At 36.1% G+C, this 13,132-nt stretch overlaps 1 protein-coding gene across 2 annotated transcripts; it reads right to left on the reverse strand.

Moving 5' to 3' along the window:
• Positions 1–845: 845 nt before the first annotated feature.
• Positions 846–3,560, reverse strand: LOC118264540 (uncharacterized). Of its 2 annotated transcripts, XM_035577074.2 has the most exons (4): positions 3,412–3,560; positions 2,412–2,535; positions 1,509–1,766; positions 1,042–1,191 (listed from the first exon to the last, which is right to left on the reverse strand). In XM_035577074.2, exons 1-3 carry the CDS (start codon positions 3,448–3,450, stop codon positions 1,513–1,515), a joined length of 417 nt encoding a protein of 138 aa, XP_035432967.1. In that variant the 5' UTR covers positions 3,451–3,560; the 3' UTR covers positions 1,042–1,191; positions 1,509–1,512. The 2 variants fall into 2 exon arrangements, with proteins under 2 accessions (XP_035432966.1, XP_035432967.1); XM_035577073.2 differs by lacking the exon at positions 1,509–1,766 and having other exon boundaries at positions 846–1,191.
• Between the last annotated feature and the right edge of the window lie 9,572 nt (positions 3,561–13,132).

Consider the following 13,132-nt stretch of genomic DNA (forward strand, 5'->3'; position numbering starts at 1 on the left):
TGAGCCAGTACCTATTTAATCGGAAAGTGACCTAAGTACACATATTTTCAGGCCATCAGATTTGTGATTTTTAGATACAATTGCGTATTTTAGATTGATTTGGACAGGAACATAAATCAGCTTTCACGAGGGCTTAGTCTAAAACCGGAATAAACGATGTTTTATAACTTACATAGCATTATTTCAAGTATAATTGATAATTCCAGGGAAATATTAGATTTAAGCCTTTTTATAAATTTAATAATAAATAGTAATTACTGGGATTATTTCGGTTAAAAGTCAGTATGAACTAGTAGCTCCATCTAGTAAATATGTAACAAACCATTACCAATATCGCTACCATACCAAAGCTTCGTTCTGATAGTTCCACATGTAGCCGCTAGATGTATCTTTTCTAAAATAACCAATATATTCTGAGATGAAAAACTTCCACTTGTATTTATTTATTAGGTTGATTTTAAAGGTTTTACAGCTGTATCAGAAGTGATTTTTTACCCTACCACACTACCCTTTACCTCCACCAACGACTAGGAGTCTCTTAAAAATACTAGGTATGTCCATCACAAAAATATCAATGGTCTAAACATTTTTCATTAACACATCTTTTACCAAATGATGTAATGCAAACATCACTAATTGTATCAGTGGACACTAATATAATGGAAACAATCTTCGTGTACGGTAGCCAGCAGGTTGGACTCTCCTTTTGTTAACAATACAAAATGCGTCAACAGAAAAAGCGATCACGTTGTCTTCATAATAAAGTTTTATGGAAATTATATAGCTCAATGAGATTCATTGTAACTTAAATATGTAAATCAAAGCTCTGATAATGAGAACAAAATACATTTTCAACGTCTATAAATGTGTCACTTTAATAAGATTCAACTACATCCTTAAAAATAACTTTATAAACAATTTAACATGGAGTAGCACTTTTAGGACATTTGGTCCGCGTGCTGCCTTCTTCTTTGTGCGCCGAACATATTGCGATCAACGCATCGATTAGGAACAACGCAGCGGTCGCGAGCGAGCATATAGCGGCGGCTTGCGCGTAACTCTTGCGGTTGTGGTTCGGGATGTCCTTCCAGGAGTGCAATGTGAAGCCCCCACAGGCTGCGAACAGCACACTGCCGCTCGAAGACCACCACGCGTCCACGTAGGCGTCCGCCGCCGCCGACACCGCCTCACCTGCGGGAATAACCGGTCAAAAGATGATTAAAGAAACCAATGTGCAAGGCTGTTAGGTACGTTGTCTCTATTTAAAATGAATTGAAAGTCATGCATTAATTTAAACTTATAAGTACTGTAAATTAAGGAAATATGTGTACAAATAGCTTAACAATCTCGTTAAAAGCCAGTGATGGAAATGACAGAAACGTACTCGACAAATATAGATAACGTCCAACTAATTCGCTAATGTACCGCCTACGTCCAAACATGGCACCTACGTGATAAGCCGCATTTATACTGGGTGTATCTACAAGCAAATACTCCGAGATATTCACCTCGTTACACGCTCGCTTCTTCATCGTACTCCTCAGAGTCCAAGTATGCCAGACTTAGATCGAAAAGCATGAAAACTGCATTCAGAAGTGCCAGGGAAGCTGCCAGTATTGCCGCGTTGCTGTCTCCGGTCCTCGGGTACATGGAGGTTCTAACCCTGGCGGACAACACGAGGCCCCCGCTCACTGAGAACAAGGCGACCCCGAGCATGCCAAAGTACATGTCTTGGACGAGATCCAGCGGCGCGAACAACATCTCTCCTAGAACGTTCAAGTTGCTAAGACTGGGATACATTAGCTGAGGCACGAAGCGATGCGACAGATAAGTAAACAAACTAAACTTCTTTCTATCGCTTCGGCAAACTGTTTGTGAATAAAATTAATGCAGCTTTGAACTTCCGCCGAAGCTTTTGAAGTCTCTGACGGAACAGCATTCAAGTTTTTCGTCAACATTTTATGAGCGTTGCTAATGCAGGATACACAAATGAAATGTCAGCGTATCTTTATAAAGCAAACTACAAACATTGTTTAATGCCATTTATTTATTATGCTCCTCGTGTAGAACGAGGAATCTTAATGTTAGAAAAAGGGTAATTGAAACCAGTACAAATGCGGCATTATGCATTGAAATACTGCATACATTATGTCTAGTTGATAAACCTACGCCCACACAACATGTTCTTAAGATACAATATGAATCTGAAGACAATATCACTGATGATGATACAACAAACAACGAAATTCTCAAAAAGATTGCATGTAGTGCATCTATTCCTTCGAGGAAAATAATCAAGAAGTTATGTTGATACGTCGTATAATAGAAACGTATACAAAATATGCAAGGTATGTCTGTGTTTCGTGATTACATGAACAATGTATGGGATTATGCATCGAGTGGATTCTCACCGACGATCTCCCCGGAGAGCACGACCACGTAGCCGACGTATGTGCCAGAACACAGCATCAGTGTCGGTATGTCTGTTAGGTCGTAGCTGTAGTGGTGGAGAGTCAGGCATGCTACTGTTAACATCTGGAAAAGATATAAAAAGTAAACTGATAAAAAACAAACTAAGTATGAAGCAACACAGATACATTTGACGCGCAGATAACTTGCATTATACACTTTTGAACAGTACAAATGCGAGCATCGGGAATCACAATCGTATTTGTACATCCGTAGCTCCAATTTTTCTTAATCTTCAACATGCACTGTTAGCACATCAAATAACCTTCTTAGAACTTGGAATCTTAGTAAGAATTACCTTAAAATTAGTGCCTATTCCTAGAAAGAAAAGCCAGTCTAAACATACCAAGCTGCTTATCTAACCTCAGACGAATATGAAATTGCAAGTAGTTGTATGGATTCCCTAGGTATTGCATTTATAAACTCCCTGAGGCAACTAGCCAAAGCTTTCCTTTGATGATACCTTGAATATGCTAATACCTACTAGCACTCTGTTGCTAATTATTATGCAACCCTTGCACGAAGTTTTCGTTTCGTATACCCATATTGTTCACTGCCATTTGAGTTACTCAAAGTATATCGTAACATCACACGTTTAAATCCCTAAAGAGGCAGTTAAAGAACCGTATACTAAATGAAAATAATGTTTCAAACAATATTTAGTGTCCGATTCAATTAAACTAGTCCTCAAAGCAGAAGATTTGGTGGTTTTTGTTGCTTAAAATAAGACTGAGATGCATCTTAGATAATTTCCTTTTACTCAGTCGTGTTAAAAACCATTGGACTAGAAGACGTTCACCGTAGTTAGATGTAAAATCTACTGTAAAACCTAAAATGTATGTCACAGAAGATTTTTTACGAACCACAGGCGCTGTTCAAGAAAATATGAAAGCAGAATAATTTGACTTTTAAACGAAAGTATGCGTTTCCAAAACAACTTACCAATTCACAAAGCTTTATAAGACACGTCGGTATTAACATTATTATATACTATACGAAAATAACTGTAAATAACAAAGAAAAATTTCTTTAATACCAATAACACGATTGTTTAAATTACATGACACCTAAACTTGACAGTGGACTGTGACATTCCTAACATTTTCCACAACCTAGCCGTTTTCAAAATTGTTTGTAACTTAGTTTAAGTTCGTATGCATATTTTAGTTTCTCTCTGGTCGAGTTTAGTATGCACAACTGCATAAACATTAGATAAGTTTGTAAATCCCCTGTAGGTGATTTCGGAGCAGATTTTTTATTTTTTTATATAGGATCTCAGTTTGTGTAATTCATGCCTGATTCGAAATAATCACTAAACGAATATCATCTCAATAAAAAAACAACTAATCTTTGTGATCAAATAAAGACACATTTAGCCATAGAATGTTTGGGCTCGCAATTGCAGCAATAAGACGAGAAACTTGAGGGTCGCCACGGTGCCCTGACCCACCGCCTGACACAGGTGTTTACCGGACATGGGTGTTTCGGGAGGTACCGGTTTCTGATAGGGCAGGAGAAAACGCCCGGGTGTCATCACTGCGACGACCACCGGGAGGACACGGTGGAGCATACGGTGGCGGTGTGCCCTGCATATATCTTCTTCCAATCTTTCCTATACCAAGCTAGTTCTAAGCTCAGCTCACATAAATATTAATCAAACTTACTTAGCATAGTAATATGGATACGCTCAAAAGACTACATGCTATCAAAACTTGGCACTAAGCCAGCAAAGCCACGTTAGTACCAACTAGTGCAATAAAGCATTACAGAAACGTATTTACTGTATATTAAACACTAATTTGAAGAGATACGCATCCCATTCCGTGACTGTCGAAAGTTCAAGGAATCTTCTGCAATAAGCACTGCTTTTATTTCGATTTCATTAACGGTAATAACATTGCAAACAAAGAAACAATCGTCCCTTGGCACTTGTATTTGTGAAACAATAAAGTTTGCAACAAAAAAATTACGTAGGTGCCTATACTTATAAAAGAAATATACATTTGCAAGCAAATTGTACGTAATTTTGATATTTGTTGTTCTTATGGTATCGAATGTACTAGCTATTGCCCGCTTTGTCCGCTTAGAATAATGACTTCCGATAGAATTGGATTTTAGATTGTTTTCTAAAATAACATATTTTTTTATAAAATAAAAGTTGCCTATGTTACTTCTTAGTACATCAGCTACCTACCAATTTTTATATAGCCTTCTATCTTTCTCTTTACTTACTTCCTTTATGAGACTTTAAACTACTTAGTTTTTGCTTCCTGGCTAGTCTTAGAGGTCGGGAAAGAGTTTCTTAATTAGTTTTTTTCTTCTCAGAATAAGTCCAGAGCCTGGAATTTTAATTATTATGTGATAATCTACGGTTAGGTACCTGTAGGTACCGTAGATCTGCACATTCGCCTTCATTTACATATTACTTAATAAACTTCATTGATATTCAATCTCTTCTTTGTAATTCCATATTTTACGGCAAGAAATACATAGGGAAGTCAGCTCAAAGCGGCCACCTTAACTTTGAGTTAAAAAAAAAGCCATTAAACGTAAGATTTTTAAAGAGAATTTTATACTAGCTAGTCGAGAATTTATCGAATTTTTGTAATGGCCAATTGAAATTTGCGTAAGTTGAATAATAATCATATGATTTGCAGATTACGAAAACTTGTCATAAAACCGCTTTGCCCGAGTGGTCGCCCAAAGCGGCCACGGGGGTAAGGGCAACGTGGCCACCCCAAAAGTTTTCAAGCAATAAATTGTTTTTTTGTTGGTAAATACCGTTATTGACAAAATAAAAATGCAAAATCAAAAATCAACACATATAATTCACATAAAAAAAATCAACAACATTTTACCTATTTTAATCACAGTCAGTCATAAAAGTAATTTATAAAAATCGATATACTTGGGATTTGTTGATGAAGCCTCGAGCTCTGGCTATGGATGTGGGTTCTGGTTGTCGCAAGGTCAAATTAGGATGACGCATGATGAAGCCTTTATAAAAATCGTGTCCAGCCGTTTCATTTTTAAAAGGATGTGGAATATGGTTTGATTCAGCATATTGAAACACAAGCTGCAAAAAATCTTCCTTTGTGAGGCCAAAAAAGAGGTTGTCCATATGAAACAAGTACTCTAAGACGCCTTCTTCCTGATGTGGTGTAAACAAAATAAATAAGAATTATATCTATGCAGCGATAATATGAAAGTAAGGGCAAAGCGGTCAGTTGACCGCTTTGCCCGAGCCGCTTTGCCTTTTTCAACCATTTTATTAAAAAAAATATTTTCACTCACATTATTTACTATATTTCGAAGCAAATACCACACAAATAAGGCAAAATAGATAAGTAACGTTAAACGTGCAATAAAAGCATTTTAATATAAATAGTTTTGACCAAAACAGGTTGAACTTACCTCGTATTATTTTAACAAAACGCACAAAAATATATTTGTCGTTACTAGAACCATGCGTTTGTTCTCATCGCTTTAAATGAGTGACTGGCGCGGGGCGAGAGGTTTGGTTATACGTACAGAACGGCAAAGTTGCGCTATCATTTCAAATAACCGAAAAATTAAGAGTGGCCGCTTTGCCTCCTATGGCCGCTTTGAGCTGACTTCCCCTACTTAAGTGATACAATCAATTACAGCTTTGTAGCTTCGTTTGGTTTAAGCGTCTTACCTCGCCCACTCATCACGCGTCCTCAGTGCGACGTCTGGACGGGACAACGGACCGTAAAAATTCACGTTTGTGAAGAACGTCAATGAATTTTCCTCTGGAAAAATTCATGGGCCCTTATTCCAGTGCGTGGGCTCCACGTAATGAGTTTGCCTAAGCCTTACCTACAGATTAGCGTTATGAATATAAAACTGGCTATTACTAAATTCGAAGTACAGCAGTATGTGGTATGATGATCTTATTCATAAGTCCATAACATTCGTAATACCCATTACGTCTATAAGTAGTTTGGTGACGGTTAAGTAGAATACCCCTAAACTATATTGTACTATTTGCTTTTTATCCATCTAAGGGTGCTTTTGCACCAGAAATGTGCTATGCTACGTTACTGTGGATGCCACCAATTATATTAATTGTTACCATAACTTGGCACTGGTGGAAACGGACTCAGCTATGCTATGAATTTTGTATGGAAAGATGCATGCTATGGATGGCTACTATCGATTCATCGCATACTCGAGCTGCGCATCTTCTTCGCACAGCTACATTGCGGCGGCACATCTTATAGCACTTCTTACTTGCACAGCTTAGTACTCGTATTAGTGGAAACGGTCACATAGCTTCACAGCTAGCAAAGCTATTACATCTTCGTAGCATAGTTACATAGCACCCTAATAATGCTATACCTTTTTGAAAAAGATTAAACTTAAGAACCAAGTAACAGTAGATGAATGAAATGTAATTAAAGTAAACATGTTTCGAGTGAAAACATGAAAAAATTGAAGACTGTTGATGAAGCGAAAGAGGTGTGTAAGAATCGTAGCAATTGGCGTTCCATTGTCTCTACCTCCATGGGAGACAGGCGTGAAGTTATGTATGTATGTATGTTTCGAGTACAAACTGTCAAGTGCAATAAAAATGCGGAGATGATTATAGTATTGCACTAAAGTCCATCAAACAACAATTAATACGACTTGACTGGAATTTTTAATTGATAGACGTCGCCTTTTAGCTCGATTTCCATATAAACGCAGAAAGAAATATAAATAAACATAAGTGAGAATGTATAATTGAGGTTAATTTGCGTACAAATGAATTGTTCGCGCCCGTAATAGTATGTGGTCATTCTTGGTAATTGTTGTAAACTAATAGTAAGTACTGTAGTAAATGTAAATGACTACCTCATTTGTTGTGAGGTTCTATGAACCGCCGCATAATGGACGCAGGCTCTGTCCCCGGGTCAGGCATAGCATTTAGGGCATTTAGACTTTATAAAAATTGTTAGTGAAAACATGAAGTCTGAAATTGCGTCGTGATTCTTGTAAATGCTTACCATGGCATGCTTACTGAAGGCGAAATGTGCTCAGCTACTTATAATACAGTAACCATATTTGTTGTACAATGTTTCTGCGAATAAATTTTTGTTACTATATTAAGCAACAATTCTAGAAAATTCCCGATTTTATATAGTTACAACTAAAAACATCAAATAATAAGTATTATATACATATAATACTTCATTCATGAGCACTATACTTATGTATTTATTATTACATACATGTAATAACTTATGTATTTATTATTACATACATGTAATAATAAATATATAAGTATAATGCTCATGAATGAAGTTTTATAAAAGTCACAATACATGACACAATATTATTCTGCAAGCTCTATAAACTTCAAAACTGTGTGCAAATCTTTCTGCAATATAAACAACGCAGTACATACCGAAACTTATTAATTGATAAGCATTACTTTGTAACAATAGACGTTTAGTATTTTTACTAACAATTACAACGTCCAAGTGAAAGGAAAACGTTTCAGTTTTATGCGTATTGTGTTCGTGTATTATTGTTACTTTACTCAATTACATACCTATATGGATGCCATTGTTCGTTTATGACTTCAGTCACAGTAAATTTAATTAAATAGGTACTGTATCTTCATTACCTATTATATTGTTAGTTGTCGGATGTCTTTTTCAGGTCGCCTAAATACCTTGTCTAGGTACTCCATTCACCAGCAAAACGTTTTTATTTATACAGCTTACGCAATTATTTTGAATACAAAAAAAAAAACAAGTTACAGATTGTTGCCCACATTATGAGAGGGGCTCTCTTCTCCCGCCTTGGGCGAGGCAAGAGGGAGTGTCAGACTCTCACTGAAAGCGATCCCGTTCCTACTCCTGCTTTTCGAGCCAGAGCCCCGGTAAACCCGCTAGGTAGTTCCTGAAAAAAAACTCAAAGTTAGTGCTGGGATTGACCCGGTGACATTAAACTTATGCCTTAAACGATAATCATTGCGCCAAACTTACAACTTTTATCAATACATTACGATTATAACATAACAGTGGCAACAAGCACTGCACTAAAACTTATGCATATTGCAGACGATACATAGCAAATAGTATGACCACTATGTGGCCACTAGTTACAATTACCAGTGCACCACACAAGGTCCATTTACTTACTGTTATCGTTCCCCAACGTTTCGGTAAGTTAAATTACCTTTAGGGAGGAGCGAACAAGTTTACAGCCATTAAATACTTTCATTGTTTATATTCTCATTTTTGTGAGGTCGACCATGAAATGAGGTATTACATTTTTAATTTTTCATTTAGTCAGCCAGATTAGGCTGGACGCCAAAAAGCCCACTAGAGGCTGAAAGTTAATACGATTTTCATGGAAAGGCAATTGAGAACATCACACTTTGGTCCGCGGGGGTGTGATATTAAAAGGGAAATGAAGCTCTTTTTGGAACGCTCCCGAGAATAAACAATAAAGTTTCATTGTCTTCGTTTGAAATATCTTCGAAAAAAATATTGTTAAGATTCCAAACTATTCTGGAACACGACCCCCAGAGGTCACTCGCATAAAATCACTACGCTGCGGAAACGTGCGTGTTTCCGACCTTTTTCAAACGTTCCAATGTGGGAAAAACTCGAAACAATCAACAGAACCACTTTTACGAGCGTCCAAAGTAAAAATAAAATCAATTTCTCTTGACCTGTTTAGTTTTTCTTTTGTTTCCTATTCATAAAACTTTTGATTAAAGGCGAAAAATATGTGTTTGTATTTTTTATTTTCCCTGTAGATAATATATTTTTCCGATTTCTATTTACTTCTTAAGATTGTCTTCACTCTATATTATCGCTATCACGAACTTGATATTTTTATATGTGTTACGCGAATGTCAACCATTTTTGCAATGCTTGTGTGAAAATATTAATTAACACGTTATACGCCACGGGGGCAAAAGTGACCGGCCGATTACTCTTGACAGTAAAACGATCAAAGTCTTAAAGCTTACGGTGAGTAAGTTTTCAAATTGCCGCTTGTGCGTTAGTTCTATGGAAATATAACTTTTACTGCGCAATTGGACAGTTATTGAAATTGTTATTGTTGTATAGACCATAGTAATTCTCGATTTGTTCATAGATAGAGAAAATAATATCTATAGAGCTGCCTCAAGCATTTCCTAGAAATTGGGAGCTAGCGGCTAGGAGAAAGTAGGTAGTGGTACCTATTCACTGCCTAGATTATACTCCGAGGGTTCAACGTCAAAGTCAATAAATTTTATTGATTTGTGAATTATATTGTGATAACTTTCATTGTCGTGTTAAAAAGTCCTCAATTATGTCCGAATGGTCTATAAAGTTGGACAGGATTTCTGAAATCGTATAATATTTAGCCATGATATAAAGATAGTTTTCTGTTATATATTTTGGAAAGAAGGAACTAAACAAAAAGTCAACGTTCGTCTTCGTCTGTTCTTGGAAAACTCTCACATGACGTGACTAATTAATTTTTGTTCCTTAACAATGAGTTTTCCCGCCTTGGCGAGAGGGAATGTCAGATTCTTACAGACTAAAAACCACCCTGTTCCTACTCTGCCCTTTGAGCCTAAGCCCCGGTAAACCCGCTATTTTTTTTTTTTTCGTACCAGCCTATAATTGTTAATTACTATTTAACCACCGTTAAAGCACACATAAGTAATCACTGCATATAATATCTCCTGGGAAAATATATTAATGAATGTATGTTTGTATTTAATTATACGATAATATCAGTCATGTTTTGTTAGTTCCCCAAAGTAATTAAAAATCATTTGATATCAGTAATCGGAAGCCACCGATTATGTGGTAATGGAAAGTCAGAAGTCCCATTGTTTCGTTGGTAGCTGTTGTTTTTGCCAATCAATGCTTCATTGTGAGCTCCCTTAAATGAAGCTGTGGAGATACAATGTAACGAAATAACAATATTCTTAGCAGACGAACAATTATAAATACGAGGTTTAATGTCCTAAATATCTTTATATCGTCCAACAAATTTTGATATTCGCCTGTGTTTTTATGGGATAGAGGGAAATAAATAGATGGATCACCTGATGGTAATACAACACCAGCAGAGTTGTAAACGCGTTGCTAGTCATTTGGTGACCTCCTCATCACAGAGAATCACAACTCCAGCAGTATTTAACGCTAATTGTCTGTGTTGCTGTATTATCTATCATTAGATCACTACGAGTCAATCTCGAAGTTCCATTTGTTAGTAAAAATTGTGGGTTTTTCAGAAGATTAACTCGGTGTCTAATATACTAGATATAAAGTAGAGCTTTAACAAGGGTTTTATTGAAGTGCAACAATAAACTCTTCATAGCGATGACGTCATATTAATTAGCACAGAAGTCTACTTTTCAAAACACTGATGAGGAAATCATATAGAAATTACCGCAAATATTATTGTTTATAAAAATTATCAATTGATATCTGTTGATATTTCCCATCAGGCATTACATTTAAAGATTGCAGAAGTGCACAAATAGTACGGTGCCTCGGGCGTCTCAACCCGTTCACCTAAGATATTTCATAGAGTCTTTGCCATGATTTATTGTACCACGATAAGATGTAATGATGAACCTAATATTTTATGTTTATTAGATATTATCTACTAAACATATCGATGGCATTTCGTCGATAGATTTTATAGTTACACGCACATGCTTAGAAACTTGTACAATTAATGTTGAATTGCAATTAGCTCAAATATCGCTACACGAAGAACGAAATGCAAAAGAAACTAAAACTTTTAACAAAATAAAACGTTTTTCAAAAAATCTATTAACAGCAATTATGGGATTTTTATTCTAAAACAATTGTGTTGTGGTTCAATTTTCAAATAATAGTTAATACCCAGCCAATCTTAGTACTTGTTTTATCCCATACCATTAAGCCGGTATTATATTAAGTTGTAAGACTGGTATCAGCAGTAGCATATCAAGCTACCCCAGTAAATACTAAGGAGGTCTAGATAAAGGGTAACACGACGGTTAAAGTATGTTTTCTTCAATACAACAAGCCTTGATAGGTGTTTCCAATTTATGATAATGGCAGCCGATCGCAATATTCTTATAATACAAGTACAGGTTCAAATACAGTGATGGAGGCCGATCTTATTATCTCGCTGATATTAGAGACGCCATTTTGAGTAGATACTTAGCTAAATGATGGAATAGGTGAATCATAATGGTGCTTAAAACAAATACATACAGGTAGGTGTATTATCCGAATTAAACTTTAACTTTTATCTGAGAAAAGTGGCTGAGTTCACGGATCTCCATTTTATTTATTGAATAGGAGACAAAGGAGCAGGCGGATCACCTAATGATAAGCGATCAGCACCACCCATGGACACCCGCCACACCAGAGGAGTCAAATGTTTGTTGCCTGCCTTTTAAGAAGGAATACACATTTCTTGAAAATTTGAAGGTCGTATCGGTTCGGAAATACCGTCAACGACGGCTCATTCCACAGTTTTGGTATGCGAGGCAGAAAGTTTTGAGAAAAAAACTCACAGTTGTGGGGAAGGCCACAACTGTGCGTTTTTCTCCATCATTCAACCATCTAAATGATGGGGATGGAAGTGCTGTCGTGTAGGTCAAAGTAAACTACACATGGACATAACAAAAACTATTTACATGTGCATATTCAAATAAATGCATTTTAATATATACTTATAAGTTCAGGTACAGCCTAATAAGTAATAACAGCGAACATATTCAAAGTGCTTGCCAGCATAACTCCTTAAACAGAATCCGAGTTAGTTTATATTAACAAAACGCTACCCAACTGTCTCAAGGAAAACGCGATGCTCTTTAAGAATATTCCGTTAAACTTATGCAAGTGGAGTCAACTAGATATTTTATAGGTCGTTTGTATATGGCACGTTAATTAATAAGTACTGGTTCATCGTCATCCATCATCCTTAGCTTCGTTTACACCAGTCGGCGTCCGTCTCGACAACTCGAGTGCTTGTGACCAATTACCAATTAAAATCTATACCACACCACGTTTAATCTGCACCTATCATGTACACAGCTTATTAAAGAACTGCTCGTATTCTATTAAAATTAATGATATCAATCTATTTACAATTTGCATTGCATTTTGTTGTTAATATGAGAACGTGTGGTCGATTACTGGTAGACATACTTTTGCTACATACAATATCGATGTACGATATTGATAAAGCTCAGGGCTTAGAAGGTTTGAAGGATTAAATCCAAAAATTAATGTTTCAAAATGGGACAAAAGATAAAAAAAATATCCAAAATATATATTATTTGAAGTAGTTATCGGGATAATAGTTTGGGTTTATTCCAGATCAGAAAGACTACAATTCAACAAATGTAGCACCTTCCATCTATGTCGTTCTGCCAGTAACTAGATGCGAAAAGAAGAAAACTATTGAAGAGATGGTCTATTAAAGAGGTCTATATAAAGCACTAGACGAAAACGGACTAAAGATGATGCTGATAAAGAATATCGAATCTACATTTAATAAAATGACCAAACATGAAAATATTTTACATATACTAAAACAAACGTATAAGGAATTGTACTTGATCATTAAATTGCACTAATTAGGCACCTATTTCAAGTAAGTCTAATATAATCCAACTAAAATCACCTAACCAACACTT

The sequence above is a fragment of the Spodoptera frugiperda genome, chromosome 26, assembly GCF_023101765.2.
Source record: "Spodoptera frugiperda isolate SF20-4 chromosome 26, AGI-APGP_CSIRO_Sfru_2.0, whole genome shotgun sequence".
In the NCBI taxonomy this organism is placed as follows: domain Eukaryota; kingdom Metazoa; phylum Arthropoda; class Insecta; order Lepidoptera; family Noctuidae; genus Spodoptera; species Spodoptera frugiperda.